The 18,573-nt window shown below is 47.9% G+C and overlaps 1 protein-coding gene across 1 annotated transcript in view; it reads left to right on the top strand.

Moving 5' to 3' along the window:
• Nucleotides 1-18,573, top strand: part of LOC144762421 (cytochrome P450 2K1-like) — a 455,676-nt gene that overhangs the window by 231,642 nt on the left and 205,461 nt on the right. Inside the window, exon 6 of the mRNA XM_078647601.1 lies at nt 8,068-8,209. Coding sequence (XP_078503727.1) covers nt 8,068-8,209 — 142 coding nt within the window. The remainder of the gene's footprint in view (nt 1-8,067; nt 8,210-18,573) is intronic.

The following is an 18,573-nucleotide window of genomic DNA, read 5'->3' as shown; positions in this document are numbered from 1 at the left end:
CCACCGGCAGAGTTTGCTAAGTTATGCCCATTCCGCGCTCTGCTCTCCGGAGAGTGGAGTTCGGTTATAACTCCACCAACCGCCAAGTCGTACAATTTTTCTCACAGGCGGATCGCCACTGATAAGTTGGTGAGCAAGAAAAAACAATCTCTAGACTCTCGGGGGGATTTCTCAATATGACGGTTGCGGCAGGTCATTACAGCTCATGTTGAGAAAGTTGCCGCTCACACTGCAAAACCTACCACTTGAGTAGAAAATGTACCCGTGTGGCAGAAAGGAGAAGCACCCTCTGGTGCGCCACGTGGAGCAATGTTTGCTGAATTTACAGCACAGGACAAGCTCTGGGTGAAAAAAATAAGCACGAGCAGCGAAAAGGACCGGAATTGTTCTGTATCTCACACAGTTTTTAGGTTACTCTGCAGAATTCCACGGACTAAAACTCTGTGTGTTTCTCCCACTCCCATTAAATACACCCTGCCAAGCCTTATTTCACTATTGTGTAGCATACCTCTCCCAAAAGATAACATTAAAGATTCCTTATTGCATTTAATAAACTGTAATTCCTAATTGAGAGGAGGATTTCCTATGTTTGTTACCTTTAGTAATTTTGAAAATGCCACTTTTAGAAAGTTCAAACCAAAGAAAAACTAACCCAGAAGATCCAGGGATACCCAATGCATTACAAACAAATCACTATGTAGTGTACACAAAGTAATCAAAACAATTCTTGATGATATACAATTACTCTTATTATAAACAACGGTGATCAAAAACAGTTTTGATGAATCGAAGGCTGAAAAATGACGATCTTCAAGCCAAGAAACTGATTGTAATTTGCTTTATTCGTTATGGTCGCAGATGTAATATAATTCAAAATCGCAAACAATATAGCTTGTAGTCAGCATACAAAACCAAACTTCAAATATCCCAATGCATTTCGGGCTTGTCACATAAGCCCTTCATCAAGGAAATATGCAATGTATCAATGAACTGATTTTATTCAGAAGTATAAAGCAGCAAAAGACTTAACATCAATTGAAAAACATTTGGGCTCACGGGAGGGCAGGAAAAAGAAACTGATGAAATCCCACCTCATGCATTGTTTGGAAAGCCGTCGGAGATCAATGAGGTGCACCAAATAATAAGAGCAAGGAAAATATGTGAAAATCGAGTGTAAAAAAATGTGCCATTAAATCAAAGTGTGCTTATAAAATGAAGTAAGCGAACACTGTGAGTGAGAAAAGAAAAGAAGTACACGTCGTACCTCTAACGCTTGAGTGCAACAAAGTGTGCCTTAATACAAAGTAAGCGAACACTGTGTGTGAGAAAAGAAAAGAGGTACACATCGTACCTCTAACGCTTGAGTGCGTGCACTCTAAGAGACAACCGGAGCCAATGAGAAGCTGCTGATAGCTGCTATGCGGTCCAAAGGGATGTTAAAGTCCCCTGCTATGACCATAAGGTCATTTTTGGGGAACCCTCCAGCGTGCTGGACACCTCGGGCCAAAAAGTTGGGTCATCTGTATTGGGACAGTATATGTTTGCCACGTGGATTAGCTCTTCCCCCCTTCTCGGGTTTGTTACCAGGAGCCTGCCCTCTTTAACATGGGTCTGTGAGTCTAGCAAGATGTTGGATCTTTTCGATTATAGGGTAATTACCCATCAGGTGAGTAAGCCACTTGAGAGATCCAGTTACTTCTAATGAGTTTGGCATTCTTCCCAGACAGCTTTGTTTCATGGAGAAGGATTATATCCCCTTTAGTTTTGGCTAGGTATTCTAGAATTTTACAGCGCTTAACTGGGTGGTTAAGACCTTTAAGATTAGGGACACTATGTTGAGGTCGGTTGCCAGGGCGAGTGTGTTATTGCGAGCCATTAGATGGGGTGATGGGTGATAGATATGTCGGTTCTATTCCTAAAGGTCTGGAAGTTACTGCTCGTGCCTGAGAGGCGATAAGAAGTTGGCTGCCACCCACCCCCAGCTAAGCACAGATCTCCTGTGTGTCTCAAATACAATCTAATCAGATTTTTCGGGTACCCTTGCGTGTCAAGTGTCAATGCTCTTACATACACTCCAAATTGCCCGCCACCATTTGTAGAAGAGAAAGAGGTGAAAAAAGGTAATGAAACCAGAAAACAGAGAAAATGAATACTCTGAGCCCCCAAGGTGGGTGTCCCATCCTTGCATGCAGCATTCTGCAACCTTTTGGTTACTCAGCCCCCTCCCCTCACTTGCCCCTCCCCCTCCCAACCCTGCAAACCTCGTGTGTAGGAGGTGCGATGGCAGTATTCATCTTCCATCTATCAGAGATCAGCTGTTATGGTAAAACCATATCTTGAATCTCCCTATGGGTATATTTGGCGAGGTTACATGGACTGAGGGCAAGGTAGGCCCTCTGAACATAAGGCTGACTCGGTTTACCTAATTTCGTCTCCAATATTGTGTTCCCCGCAGAGTCAAATGTCCAGTGTGGAGTTATGAAATTGATAAAGGGCTACAAGTGTTAGGCCTAGGCTGTAGTGAGTTAGTTATCTCCTCTTGTCGTGAGATTTCCCTGTGATTGTACTTGGTCTAGTTACCTGAGCGGGAAAGAGACGCAGACCCTCTGCCCCTGAGTCTGAAGTTATGTGACACATCCCTACAGCGACCTTAGACAAAGTACTTAAGCGAAGTCGCAATGTAGCAAACTTAAAGGATACGCATTTGGTATTTCCTTTGTTGTGCTGCGAGCATCATAGGAAAAGTGATATTATGAGGTAGATATCAAGGTGTGTGCTGCGATAGATATTGATAGATGTTGAGGTCGGTATTGGTTATGTTCTTTGTTAGTTGTGGCTGTTACTCATGGTTTGAGAGGGCTTGGCCTGCCCCAGGGGCCGCCAACTTGCCTCCTCAACCCGTGCCAGTTTCTGGAGAGGATCTTCTTTCGCTAGAGGCAGTTTAGAAAGTCCCCATTTCTTGGGCTGTTGGGCTTACCAGAAACGACGCCAGGTCTTTGGGATCATTGAAATAGTGATGTCTACTGCCATCGGTTACCTTGAATTTGATTGGGCCTGCGAAGTAGAACAGCATGTTCTTGCTTCTGAGTTTGTCACGTAATGCAGGGAAACCCTTCCTGGTGTCTATTGTGGGCTTGGAGTAATCTTGTGCGAAGATGATGTCATGTCCATTCCAGATAATCTGATGGTTTTTCCGTGCATGGTTAAGGATAGCTTCCGTGTGTTGGACTCTCAGAGGTTTGCAGATAATAGGTCGAGCAATTTGTCTTGCCAATGTTTTAAAAGCGGGTACTCTGTGCGCACGGTCCAGTTCGAACTGGCGTTCTAATTTTACATTGGTGATTTTTGGGATCCAGTCCTCAAGAAAGGCTAGACATGAGCCTACTGGATCCTGCGCGCCCTCTGGGACCACGAGTATTTGGATGTTCCCTCTCCGGTTATGGTCTTTGTAGTGTTGAGGTGAGGTTTGTTAAGGTCTTCACATCTTGATTTGAGTTGGCGGTGTTGTCCTCTATATTGCTGATTCTTTGCTCGGCCACTGTTAGTCTGTTATTTACTGTGTTTAGGTCGGCTCTGACGGCTGCGATCTCAAGCTGATTCGTGTCTGTGGTGTGCTTTGTGGATTTAGCCACGTTGTGGACATCTGCTAGTTTTTTAAGAATCATGTCCAGGGTGCTATTGATGTCCAGCTTCTGTTTGAGCGGGGAGTCTGCGATCGTTGGCTCTCCCTTGCTCTTTTTTAGTTGTTGCTGTAGCCTAAATTTTCTATCCACCATGATTATTTCCTGTGTTTTTTTTGGTGTTTCTCTGTTCCTTCGGTGTACTTTGCTGCACCTGGTTCCTATGTCACCGGCTGCTATCTACCTGGTGGCAGCTTACCAATGGCCCCGGTGGTCACTTGTGGCTCTCTTTCACTTGGCAGCTTCCTGTGGGTGGGTTTTGGTGTCTACTCTTTGGCGCTGATGTTCTTGTGTGGTGGAGATGCCCTGGTGTATGCCCTGGTGCATGCTGAGGGACTGAGGGCCACCTCGGCTGTCTTTCTTCACTCAGGTAGCAGGCCGCAGGGACAAATTCCCAGCGCTAGCGTGCACGGTGCTTTAGCAACAGTATCTGCTTGGGATGACACCCCTGGTGCTGGGTCGTCAGTGTGACGCTGTTCTGCTTGTCCGTTTATGTTTCCTGAGGTCTCTTTACTTGGGGACTTGGGAGCTTGTGTTAGACCAGCTACCATCAGGACCGGTTCGTCTGTGCGCGTACAACGTCACCTCAGCGCCCGTGCTTCGCATTCGCTCTTAAGTGTTACTGTTGAGCGTGTTGCCCCCCTTCACCTGCGTCTGTCCTGGCATGAGGGTAGTCTCTCTTACTCAGTGTTGTTGCCCTCCCAGATCTAGAGCACCCAGGGGAAAGAAGTCTATTCTTTATGGAGAGTTCTGGCTGCTCGATCCCTTCAGCAGGCTTATATCTGGTGGTTTGGTGCAGCGTTACCCTTAGAAAGATTGATGGCTGCTCTCTCCCTTCAGCAGGCGTATATGTGGTGGTTTGGTGCAGCGTTGCCTTTAGCTTCCACATACAGAGCACTTTGTGCGGACAGGTGATGTCTGGTGTGCCGAGAGTCTGGCCTCTAGCGCTACCGCTGTGTGACAGGCACCATTTTGGGGATCTAGTGCTACGGCGAACTGCAGTTTTGCTTTCGGTCTGACTACCTTTCCTTAGGTATCTCTGACTCCCATTCTGAGCCGCGTCTTGTCCCCTCTCATTTTATTGCATGCTTATGGCCACCCACTGTTTTAGCCGCAGCTCACCACATCCACTGACAGCGCATTGTAGCAGTGTGGCAGTGCGAGGCTCAAATGTGCGAGGATCAAAAGTTCAAAGCCACCATTCTCGCCATTCTCGCAGTTACTTGCTCCGGATAGAGACTGGGCACAATCACTTCCCCTTTTGCTGTCTTAACTTGTGGTAGATCTCAGCACCAGCAACTTTTTTCCAGCCGAGGAGCAGGCAGTATCCCCACAGAATCCCTGCTGTTGCTGTGCCCTTCACACCGCCCTTATTTACGCGCACATTCTTTTCGCTGAGCGCGAGCCAGAGAGAGAGGTATAGTGTACCTTCTAGTGTCTGTTCACCACCCTCATCTGGCGCCTTGAAAACTGGCGGAGTTCTGGGTTTACAGATGCTTTTCTCTTTAGTTTCGGTTTTGTAATCACTGAGTCGCCATTTTGCTCACTCGTCTCGCTCTTTTCTCTCCAGGGCGTACCAACGATTTTCTCCCCCTCTTGGGCACTGGAGGTCACTGCGACGGCGTCTTCATTAGCAGTGGCAGTTCCGACGCACAGATTTTCATTCATTCATTTAAAAAACTTTATTGCGGTTATTATAGCCATAAAAGCACAATAATATACAACAGTTACAAATCCAGACTAGGTTGAAATTACATGATCATAGGGTGCATTAAAATGTTGGAAGTGCTTCCTACATTTCAGATTCGGTAATTTACCGAATCGGTATTTAAGAATTCGGTATTTTACCGAATTCTTAAATACCGATCCGGTAAATTACCGAATCTGAAATGTAGCCACCTACATCCCAAATGCCTAATTTGGTAATTTTGGCCATTACCGACCGCTATGAGAATTCCTACATCTGGCCCATTGTCTTTAATAGCAAGTAAATCTTCAATTAAACCGTTAAGGAAGAAGGAGAAGAGGGTCGGTGCGAGCACACAACCCTGCCTCACCCCCTTGCCAACGAGGAAATGGAGCCGTCAATTGCCCGTTCTAGCCATACCTTACTCTAGCATAGGTATCTTCGTGGAGACGTTTAAGCTGAAAACAGAGATATGGTGGGACTCCCATAGCCAGCAGAATACTCCACATCTCGTTACGGTCCACAATATTAAATGCTGATTTCAAGTCCACGAAGGTTTGATATAGGCTCCCACCTTCCAGAACTACGTGCTTCCAGTGGATTAACTGGAGCCTGAATAACTGATCTATAGTGGACGTTTAGGCCCTAAAACCTGCTTGCAACGGGGTCAGAATATCATGGTCTTAAATCCATTCCTGCAGTCTTTCCAATAACACCATAGCATACATTTTTTGCGATACATCAATGAGGCTAATTGGCCTATAATTGGCCTGTTCAATGGGGGACCCCTTTTTATAAATAGGGATAATCTCTGCCCCAGCCCAAGTAGGAGGGGCTGGGAGACCATGGAGAATTGTGTTAAAAAGTGATTGAAAATAAGGAACCCGCACTACGTCTTCGTTTCTGTACAGGTCCCCAGGAATTCTATCTAATTCTGGCGCACAGATTTTCAGTAGTTGCGTCCTTTCCGCTTACCTACCCTTTAGGATCGGTGTTCTTCTTCTCCAATCTGATGGCGCGACATACTCAAATACTTTCTTAAAATAAAATCTAATTTTCTAAATTGGTTTGGGATTTTTCTTGTATTTTTTTCACTGAATTACTGTTTGTGTGCTGTATAAGTACTTTACACATTGCCTGTAAGTTAAGCCTGACTGAATGTGTGCCAAGCTACCTACTTTAAAGCACGGGTTAATTTAGTGACTTTTTCTTGCTCACCCTACAAGTGATTGCGGCTGTTGCTTGTCCAGGGCTCACTCCCCAGTCAAGCAACAACCCAATTTCCCACCAAACCTTTACATGTTTTGCAGCACATCTTGTTTGCCATTCTGCAAACTATCCCCCAGTGCACTATTTTGAGGCTTGTGTGCCAACCAGAGGTTTGTTTATGGAAATGGGAAGTTCCTTCTCTTCAACTACACTTAAGTGGCTTTAAGACCAGCTCCTGTTCCTACTAGGCATGTACCATATTTGCTACCGACAGCGTACGAAACAAAGGGCTTCTTTTTCCCAAGTCTCCCTTTACACTTAAACTTTCAATTGGGAGCCTTCCCCTTGTCCCTTTCACATTAATGAAGTTCCTCCTGGACCCACCCCAGCTGTCCTCCCAGAGCTGGTATCTGTCACGTAATTCACACTCAGTTCTTCTTGTGAAAAAGCATAAGCCATTGTTTCTTCCCTGAGAGCAGTTTTCACTCCTCATTAAGGTGACTCTTTGGCAGGGCCCTTTGCTACTGAAGGCTTAGGCAGATAAAGGGTTACTTTTTAGTAATCAGATTTCCTAAATACGTATTCAAAGTCCTAATTCACCACTGAACTTGATTTTTAATGAAAGAGTAAAAACGTGTTTGAATCAACCAGTTCCTCGTCCCAAACCGGAAAAAGCAGGATTATGATTTTATTCCGAACTCTAGTTTTTCTCATAGGACAGCTATAGCTTTTAACATTGAACATGACGACAACATTCAATTCTTACATGTATAATGTTTAAATACTAGACAGCCACCTGAGAGCTCCAAGCCTTACTTAGTGATAACCTATTTATTATTGAAAAATAGGGTTATTTCTTATCAAGGAGCGTTCTTTTGGAAGGTTTGCCCACTGATTTAAAATCTGCCGGAGTCATACTACCTGGCAAGGCCTCATGCTAATGTTTCTTTGCCACTATAGTGGATGGCACAATAAGTGCTGCAGTCCACATGAGACATTCAATTATCCATGCCTGCAACTTTCCTGCACCATAAAGTGTAGTCTTACTGTAAATTGTAAAATGTCTATTTGGTTTAGCCAATTTTCCTTCATTTTAGAGCTCAGAGAACATGCAGTGGGATGTTGTTAGAAGTTAAAATATCTGCTATACTAGTCAGCAGAAAAAGGAGTGGGCATGCCGAAAGGGGCACTTTCTCACAGTAAGGATATCCGAAAACAAAGTCAGATGTTGCTTTTAGGGGTCTGTAAATATAAGAGCAGAATCTGAAGATAAAGATGTGAGCAATGACAACTTCTAGTAGCCCCGCGTAATGCAATAGACCGGAGAAAATATAACTGGTTTCAGTGAAGAACGTGCTTACTATTTGGAATTGTAACCTAATAAAAAGCTTAACCAAAACTTACATTTTATTGGAATGCAGTAACATATTTTGAACTTTGTTCTGGTGCATTTGTCTTCACTAATTAGATATTTTGCATTTTTCCCCACAGGAAAAGACTAATCCAAAGTCATATTTCCATGATTTGAACTTAGTAAGTGTTGTGACCTCCTTGTTAACAGCAGGAACAGACACTACTTCCTCCACTCTTCGCTGGGGCTTGCTGCTCATGTTGAAATACCCGCAAATTCAGAGTGAGCTATAATTTTTATTACATTATAACTTGTTGTGTGAGTATAGAATCTATTTCTTTAAATTAAAAATGTTGCTTTATTTCCACAAGCATTGGCTCTGAAATAGACTTCAGATTCTAAAGGACTCATTTGAAGTTTGTCAGAGAAGTGAAACTTCACATTTTGGCAGTGCAACTACCTAGCCAAATTCAAAACCCTCCCACCACATACTGAGCTAGAGTAATTGCAGGGTTTCTGGTGGTGGAGTATCATTTGGATTTGCCACAGAAAATACTTTCTTTGGCAACCCACCAGTCACTTTGCTACCATGTCATACTGATAGGAAATATTCTGTATTTAGGGCTGAGAGCCCATCATTAGATATCCTTGCCGGGTACCGCTAGACGATGGTTGATGGTTCAAGGCAAGGAAATCAAAAAATATCCATGCAGGTAGAAAGCTTAAAGCACATTATGGCTAAGTGCATTTTACTGAGTGACTTGAAGTGACTGCTTCAGTCATGAGTGTGCCTTTAACAAATCCAGATAGAAAGCTTATTTTGGATCATTACTTGTTGTGGTGGGATTTTGCACTTTAAGGTGCAGTCGCATCCTCTTCCAGAACTAGATCTAGTTTTTAAGGCCACAACAAATACGCTTTATGTCATTGTCTTCGTGAATTTGGAGTACTCTGTATCATAATCAGTGCAATGATTATGTATACCAGAGGTCACAGTACATTTTTGCCAGAGCCTCCTTCCATAAAAAAAGCTACATTTGTAGCTCTCAATATCAATTCAGTCTTAGTTGCCCCAAGCTGGAGGCCCACAAGACAGTTAGCTTACTGTGAATTACATACTCCCTGACACTGTATTGAAAGAACCAACTTCAGGACTGAATCTATGTGTTAGAAATGAGATGTATGGTTGGCTAGTGCGTGCGACTAAGCCAGGCAGAAACAGCACTCTAGTCAGGTTAAGGGAGTTACACACTGAAGATAACCCCCTTGGTAGCTTGGCATGAGCAGTTAGGCTTATCCCAGAGGCAATGTGTAAACTGTTTGGGCAATACACACACACAGCAGCAACACACTAGGCACACCGCAAAAGAATCTCCACACAAGGTTATATCAAAATTAGCCTTTGTATTATCCAAAACACATTAGAATCATATCACACATATACACTGTGCCAACTGGCACTAGGCAATATTCACAGGGGATTATATACACCTGACAAGGCCAATTGGGCCACTGTCAGAACCTTTAGAAAGCACAGGTAGCAATTGTAAAACACAACCAGTAACTACTGGTACACTACTGGACTTAGCATTATATTTAGCAACATAAACACATTGGGGCTGCATCACTTTGGGCATAAAACACATTATACACTAACCATATTAGGCATGACCACATTATGCATAAACCTCATAGCATAAAGACATTATGCAATATATGCAGGCATGACATTAGGCAATCAGCATCATAAGCATGGACATATTATGCAATAACTCACAAGCATAAATCCATTATGCAGCTGTGTACAGATTTACGCTCTACCAATTTCACCCAACAAAAGAAACTGACCCTAGGCCACCTGGCCTTTCACTGGGGCCCAAGGCCTTTGTCCCAAATGTCAAGTCTTACTCCAGGGCTTTTCAATTAGCCCTCTGTCTACCAGGCAGCAGTAAAGATGGGCATCATGCACTTGGGCGTGGGGTGCTTCTCACCCCTTCCTTAGCAGGTAAAGATATGCTCCCTCATTGCAGCTGCCCTCCAACAGGCGGTGCAGCTGTGCAAAATTAGCCCTGGCACAGCTCTGCCAGCTGAGCCCTAACTGGCACTCCTAAACAAAAGTGCCCTGACGTTGCGTCTGCCCTCTACTGCAGTACAGCTGTGACCAGCAATAAAGAGCTGGCACCCACTGTGCCTCGGGAGCACTGGCACGCCTCCGCTCTCATCCCTGCATGGGTACTGACAAGGTGCAAATTGGAGCCCCACTCCAGGACTCTGACATACATAATTGCCCCCTCATTGCAGCTGCACGCAACAGAGGAGCCTCTGTACAGAACAACACTGTCACTCACGGTTAACCGGGAACCTCCTTGTGCCATCTCTTGGCACCAACAAGCATCTGCCCCACTCACCGGGCTCTTCTAGGACTCTCGGGTCTCCTCGGGTGCTGCTCCCGGCACCTGCCATGCATCAAAGAGCCCCCGCTCACTGAGGCTCCTGTCTTTGTTAGCGGGAAAGTACCGACAATGTGCCTTGGCTGGCCTCGCTCCTGGGGCCTCTCCTCACTTCTCCGATCAGGCTTGGCAGCATGCGGGGCTCTCTCCACCGATACGGAGCCCTGCCTCAAATCAGGTGCCGTGTGCCTGACTTCCTCCGGCGCAGTGCTTCCCCATTGGCCACGCCCTGGGTCAGGCACTCCTCACCTGGCTTCTGGTTTGCGCTGGTGGCTGCATCTCGGCAGCTCCTTTCTCCGTGTTCAGAAATGCGGGGTGGGCTCCTGCCTCAAAAGTAAACACTAATGCGGGGTGGGCTCACACTCAGAGGGGCACACAGTGCGAGGTGGGCTCCAGCTTTTTTGGATGCACAAACGTGGGGTACGCTCCCGCCTGCAGGAGCACAAAACAGCAGGGTGGGCTCCTGCTTCACTTCTTCACTCCAGGCTTCAATAAACCGCGGGGTGAGCTTCTGCTTCTAACGCATCCAGGTGTGGAATCCCTGCGTCGGGATTCTTTCTAAACAAGTCGCAGCTCAGTGCTGCAGAGCCAACGCACTGCTTTTCCCCTGGCCAATACGGCAGTCCAGAACCTCAGAGGGGCAAAGCTGTTTCCAGGCAGGCCAACACACAGGGCCCTCCAGCAAGGAGGCAGTCCCTTGTGGCGGTTCTTCCTGGGGCCCAGCAGCAGCAAGCCCCAAGTACAAGGAAATGCAAAAACAATTGATGGGCATAATGCAGAACAATGTCATACATTCACCCCAGTACAGAGTTCTGAGCCTAAAACCATTGCACCCAATGGGAACAGTCCAGCCCGAACTGTCAGGCCAGGTACTCCTTGGACTAGAAACAAGCATCCCAGGACCGGGCTTGGACTTTCAGCCCTCATCAGCCAGGATAGCTAGACTCCACTGGCATGGAGAGCACGGGACCTGCATCTGGGCATACCGGTCCCATGCGGGGTGACATATGCAAAAACAACAATAGATGGACAGAATGCAGAATAATGCAGTACATTCACCCCAGTACAGACATCTGGGCCTACATCCATCATTTTTTTGCTCACCATGCCATTCCAGTTTGGACCCAGTCATGTGCAAATCAGTCTTAACCCTGTGCCCAATGGAAACTGTCCAGCCCAGACTGCCAGGCCGGGTCCTCTCTGGACTGGAAAAAGCATCCTAAGACCGGTTTCGGACTTTCAACCTTCATCAGCCAGGATAGCTTGACTCCAGTGGCCTGGAGAGCAGGGGACCCACGTCTGGGCATACCCGTCCCACTCGGGGTGACAAATGCAAAAACAACAATTGATGGATAGAATGTAGAACAATGCAAGACATTCACCCCAGTAAGGCGATCTGGGCCTAAATCCATTGTTTTTTTGCTCACCATGCCATTCCAGTTTGGACCCAGCCATATGAAAATCAGGCTTGACCCTGTGCCCAATGGGAACAGTCCAGTCTGAACTGCGAGGCCAGGTCTTCCCTGGATTAGAAGCAAGCATCCTAAGACCAGTTTCGGGCTTTCGGCCCTCATCAGCCAGGATAGCTTGACTCCAGTGGCATGGAGAGCACAGGACCCACGTCTGGGCATACCTATCCCACTCAAGGTTGTGAATAAAAAAAAAAACAATTGATTGACAGAATGCAGAACAATGTCATACATTCACTCCAGTACAGAGATCTGGGCCTAAATCCATCATTTTTTTGCTCACCATGACATTCCAGTTTGGACCCAGCCCTATGCAAATCAGTCTTGACATTGCGCCCAATAGGAACAGTCAAGCCCGAACTGCCAGGCTAGGTCCTCCCTGGACTGGAAACAAGTATCCTAGCACCGGTTTTGAGCTTTCAGCCCTCATCAGCCAGGATAGCTCGACTCCAGTGACATGGAGAGCACGGGACCCACGTCTGGGCATACCCGCCCCACTCAGGGTGACAAATGAAAAAACAACAATTGATGGACAGAATGCAGAACAATGTCATACATTCACCTCAGTACAGAGATCTTGGCCTAAATCCATATTTTTTTTGATCACCATGCCATTCCACTTTGGACCCAGTCATACGTAAATCAAATCAGTCTTGACCCTGCGCCCAATGGCAACAGTCAAACCCGAACTACCAGGCCAAGTCCTCCCTGGACTGGAAAAAAGCATCCTAGGACCCCAGCCATATGCGAATCAGTCTTGACCTGCACCCAATGGGAAAAGTCCAGCCTTAACTGCAGCATCATGGGCCAGGTCTAACCTGGGGTGGCATGACGAGCAAAAGAATGATGGATTTAACCCAGATCTCTTGACTGAGGGTGAAAGTTTTGATTTGTTCTGCATTCTATCCATCAATTGTGTGTCTTTTGCTTTCTTGCCCTAAGTGGGCCGTGTATGCCCAGACGTGGGTCTTGGGCTCACTGTGCCACTGGAATCAAGCTATCCTGGCTGATGTGGGGTGAAATCCCAAAACCGGTTCTAGGATGCTTGTTTCCCGTCTAGAGAGGACCTGGCTTGGCAGTTCGGGCTTGACTGTTCTCATGAGGCACAGGGTCAAGACTGATTTGCATATGGCAAGGTCTAACCTGGGGTGGCATGGTGAACAAAAGAATGATGGATTTAACCCAGATCTCTTGACTGGTGGTGAATGTTTTGATTTGTTCTGCATTCCATCCATCAAATGTGTGTCTTTTGCTTTCTCACCCTAAGTGCACTGGGTATGCACAGACATGGGTACCAGGCTCACTGTGTCACTGAAATCAAGCTATCCTGGCTGATGAGGGGTGAAACCCCAAAACTGGTTCTAGGATGCTTGTTTCCAGTCTAGGGAGGACCTGGCTTGGCAGTTCGGGCTTGACTGTTCTCATGAGGCACAGGGTCAAGACTGATTTGCATATGGCAAGGTCTAACCTGGGGCGGCATGGTGAACAAAAGAATGATGGATTTAACCCAGATCTCTTGACTGGTGGTGAAAGTTTTGATTTGTTCTGCGTTCCATCCATCAAATGTGTGTCTTTTGCTTTCTCACCCTAAGTGCACTGGGTATGCCCAGACCTGGGCACCAGGCTCACTGGCTCACTGTGTAACTGAAATCAAGCTATTCTGGCTGATGAGGGGTGAAACCCCAAAAAGGTCCTAGGATGCTTTTTTCCAGTCCAGGGAGGACCTGGCTTGGCAGTTTGGGCTGGACTGTTCCCATGAGGTACAGGGTTAAGACAATTTGCATATGGCCAGGTCTAACCTGGGGTGGCATGGTGAGCAAAAGAATGATGGATTTAACCCAGATCTCTTGACTGGGGTTGAATGTTTTGATTGGTTCTGAATTCCATCCATCACTTGTTTTTTTTTTCCAAGTACAAGGAAAGCACAACACTTTCATGGGGTCAAAGCCCCAATATTTATACACCATTTACTTTGTCTGCCCTGGCACAGGGCTTGGGGGAACCAGCCTGAACTGGTTCTGGGGGGGTTTGGAGCACTTTCTTGACAAGGCTTCTCTTCCCCTTTGTCAGGGGGGGCTCAGTGATCAGACACACCACAGGGGGGCAGAGCCAGCATTCACCCAAGCAGACACAGACCTATTCAGGGTCAGGGGACTTCTCCTCCCACTACTCCAAATGCAGATCCCCAATTCAGCCTAGCGCTGACTCACCCTGCCCTCTCTGGAGCCACAAACACCTCATCAGGCTCTGTCACTCCATAGCCAGAAATGCAATCAACATCAGGCAGGCAGACACATAGCAGACAGAAATTGCAACTTGTAGAAGTGGCATTTCTAAAATAGTGATACTAAATCTGCACACATCATTGCACAACATTTATTATTACTATCCCAACCATACCAAACTTGACCAGAGCAGCGGCCTCTTGTAGTGAAGACCGTGTTCTACCTGCACACATTGCTATGTTAACATGAGCGTATTAGAAGTTTAAACGCCATTTTGCCACTTTGCTGCTTTGCACACAACAGTACATGTATCTGTTGTTGTAAGTTAAACTGTTTGATTTTCTTCACATGAGAATGGTCTGCTTTCCACATCCCTAGACGTACACAGTGACCTCAGTCTGTACACATTGTGCTGAAGTCTTCAAGGTCAAATAACAATGTATGCTGTTGATTCAGGTTGATCGGCCCATGCTCTAGACCATGGGTACTCACAAACTTTCTCTCGGGGGCCAAATTTACAGTGTGGTTTATGTCCGAGGGCCGCACCGGGGGGGGGTGGGGTCAGTGGGGGAGGGGGCGGGGCTAGAGCAGAAAAAAACTGTGACCATGAGATTGATCACAGGTCCCTGCAGCGGACGCCTTCGTCCACTGAGCTACCAGACCCGGCATACACACATCTCTCTCTCTCTTGTTCTTTCTCCCTCTCTCTGTCTCCCTCCCTCTCTCTCCCTCTGTTTCTCTGTCTCCATCTGTCTCACTCACTCTGACTGTCTCACTCCCTCTCTCCCTCTGTCTCACTCCCTCTCTCCCTCTGTCTCACTCACTCCCTCTCTCCCTCTGTCTCACTCACTCCATCTGTCTCACTCACTCTGAATGTCTCACAATCTGTCTCCCTCTCCATCTCTGTAACCTCTCCATCTCTGTCTCCCTCTCCATCTGTGTCGCCCTGTCCCTCACTCTGCTTCCCGCTCCCTCAGTTTCCCTCTCCCTCACTCTGTTCCCTCTCCCTCAGTTTCCCTCTCCCTCACTCTGTTTCCCTCTACCTCAGTTTCCCTCTCCCTCACCCTGTTTCCCTATCCCTAAGTTTCCCTCTCCCTCACTCTGTTTCCCTCTCCCTCAGTTTCCCTCTCCCTCACTCTGTTTCCCTCTCCCTCCCTCCCTCTGTCTCCCTCTCTCCTTCCCTCTGTCTCCCTCTCTGCTTCCCTCTCCCTCCTTCCCTCTGTCTCCCTCTCTCTCCTTCCCTTTCCCTCCTTCCCTCTGTCTCCCTCTCTCTCCCTCACTCTCCCTCACTCTCCCTCCCTCACTCTCCTTCCCTCACTCTCCTTCGCCCTCACTCTCCCTCGCCCTCCCTCTCCCTCGCTCTCCCTTGACCTCGCCCTCACTCTCCCTCGCCCTCACTCTCCCTCGTCCTCGCTCTCCCTCGTCCTCGCTCTCCATCACCCTTGCTCTCCCTCGCTTGCCCTCGCTCTCCCTCCCTCTCTCTCTCTCACTCTCCCTCACCCTCACTCACCCTCACCCTCACTCTCACTCGCCCTCACTCTCCCTCGCCCTCACTCTCCCTCACTCTCCCTCGCTCTCCCTCGCCCTCACTCTCCCTCGCCCTCACTCCTCATCCTCACTCTCCCTCGCCCTCACTCCTCATCCTCACTCTCCCTCGCCCTCACTCTCCGGCCCTCACTCTCCTGCCCTCACTCTCCCTCGCCCTCACTCTCCTGCCCTCACTCTCCCTCGCCCTCACTCTCCTGCCCTTACTCTCCTGACCTCTCTCTCCCTCGCCCTCACTCTCCTGCCCTCACTCTCCTGCCCTCACTCTCCCTGTCCCTCACTCTCTCTTGCCCTCACTCTCCTGCCCTCACTCTCCTGCCCTCACTCTCCCTCGCCCTCACTCTCCTGCCCTTGCCCTCACTCTCCTGCACTCACTCTCCTGCCCTCACTCTCCTGCCCTCACTCTCCTGCCCTCACTCTCCTGCCCTCACACTCCTGCCCTTGCCCTCACTCTCCTGCCCTCACTCTCCCTCACTCTCCTGCCCTCACTCTCCTGCCCTCACTCTCCTGCCCTCACTTTCCTGCCCTCACTCTCCTGCCCTCACTCTCCCTCACCCTCACTCTCCCTCGCCCTCACTCTCCTGCCCTCACTCTCCCTTGCCCTCACTCTCCCCCTCGCCCTCACTCTCCCTCGCCCTCACTCTCCCTCCCTCACTCTCACTTACCCTCACTCACCCTCCTTCTCTCTCCCTCTCCCTCCCTGTCTCTCTCCCTCCCTTTCCCTCCCTCGCTCTCCCTCCAACTTGCCTGTGTGTGCCCGGGCTGAGACAGCTCCAGGGCACACACACACACATACAGCCTCACCGGAGCACTTCACAGGTCTTCAAAATACCATTCGTATGTTAATGAGGCTTTGTCACCTCTTAGCCCCCTGCAGCCGCACTCTGACTATGACAGGAATTGCCCGGCCCCCACAGAGCAGTAGTCTGAGTCGTGCTGCCGCAGGGGTGTTTGCTGACACTCTGTAAAAAAAAAAACATTTAAACACAGGTACATGTCTGCAAGGTCCGCGGGCCGCCAGGGAAGGCTTGCCGGGCCGCTGACGGCCCGCGGGCCGTACTATGAGTACCCGTGCTCTAGACACAACATGCCCACAGCTGCGAATAGCTGAAACTCGAGTGCCTTTAATATTACACTGCATGCATGTTTTCAGGCTCTTGGAGAAAAACCATTCCATCTACAGAGAGCGTTGCTGATCCTGTGATGTGATTCATCTCAGCTGATCTTGGAGGTATGGGGTTCCACGTTTAAACCTGGAGACCTTCTATTATTATAAAACTAGCTCTGAGCCAAGGGAGGGTGGTACACAAGGCGTTATAAGATCTGTTTCCACTATCATTATAACATGATTTCTCCGTTTGTGTTTGATGGAATTGTAACAATGCTGATTGTTTTATTTCTAATCATATGCCTGCGTATATCAGCTAAAATACTGCATCTTAGAGCATGTAGTTAGAATAAACATTTTAAACTTTACCTTGTCTCTGATTACTCATGTTGTGGACTTGTATGAGGATAAAAACGAAAGAGTGTTCTTGATTCCCACTATTCCTGAGAGTTTTCTAAGTCACTTGTTCTGGGTTTTCTAATCATTGGTAGCTTTGTGGCGGGACGGAGAACTAATGAGACACTAATCCTAATCGGATAGGGGTTCTGGGTACTGAGGTGAGTTTTTGGTTCACCACAGTTCACTGAGGTCCTGGTTTCCTAATAAGTCACGAAGGCAAGATGGCGGCCGCACTGGCCGTGTGAGCTGCTCTCCCCACTCTCCACCACTGGCCTACTTGCCTGACAATGAAGGACATAGCGCTTGAGAGCTTGTTTTGAGAGAAGCAGGACATTCATTGCCACGGGTTAAATCTAGAATACCTACCCGAATGAGCTGGCATATTTGGACTTGGATGTGTCGCGCACTGCTCCGTGCTACATGGCGTCTTGGTCCAGACCTAATCCCGCACTGCCGCAGTATCTCCTCAGCCTGCGTGGTGTCCCTCCGTAGTCATGCCGCCAAAGGGATCCACCGACAATGCCGGCTTCTGGAGCTGCAACCAAGATCTCTGCCAGGGCTCCGAGTTCCGAAGCGCGGGAAATGCAGGAAGCCTATAATCTAGAGCCTGCAAATTCGACTTCGGCCGGCAAGAATAGTACTGTCGGTCGCAACAACAAACAAACGGTACCTGCATTATTCAAAGCCCAGTCTTCGAAAAACAAATCCTCAATCAGCATTCCTGCTGGGACATGGGGCTCTACCTCTGCTAAATCTGCACCTTCTATCACGGCTACATCGGCTGCAGGTACAAACAAGGGGGTTTCTCCTGCATCTGTGTCTTCATCGTTAGGCGAGTCAGCACTTCAGGATGCAGTGCTAGCTATCACCATTGCTGAGAAGTTTTCTCAAGTGCTTCCTGAGGGCTACGAATCAGACTGTGGTGTTGTTCAGCAAACCAGCTGCATGCTGGGTAATGGAGTCCCGTTGGAAGAAAAACAAGATTCAAGGCCATGTGAAACTGCACTATTATCTAATGTAATTGATCAAATGGAGGACTTAGAGGTCAATAAGGAGGATGATCCAGCAGATAACTATTTCTCCTTATCTGATGTGTCTAACTCCTCAGAAGAGGATGTCCAAGATAAGGACTGGGCTAGTGACGGTAGTGATACCAGTAGCTTTCACTGGGATGGTGAAGGCGATCAATCTCATCTGAGGTCAGAGACTAGTGCATTCTCTGCTTGCCCCGCAGTGAACGAGATGACCACGGATGCTATGTCGTGGAATTACTCGTTTTCATCGGGCCTGGTTGCTAAAGGCGACACAGCAACCAGTGCAGTTTCTGGTAGTAACGACACAGCTTTCGCCTCTTCTGAAGAAATCACACTCTCCACTATTTATCAGGTGATGATGGCGCACTGAGAGGAGTCAAGGGTCGAAAGCTCCCGGACACAAGGGACTTGTAGGA

The sequence above is a fragment of the Lissotriton helveticus genome, chromosome 6, assembly GCF_964261635.1.
Source record: "Lissotriton helveticus chromosome 6, aLisHel1.1, whole genome shotgun sequence".
NCBI classification, from domain to species: domain Eukaryota; kingdom Metazoa; phylum Chordata; class Amphibia; order Caudata; family Salamandridae; genus Lissotriton; species Lissotriton helveticus.
The sequence above is the reverse complement of the archived record's forward strand: the minus strand, read 5'-3'. Positions and strand labels throughout refer to the sequence as shown.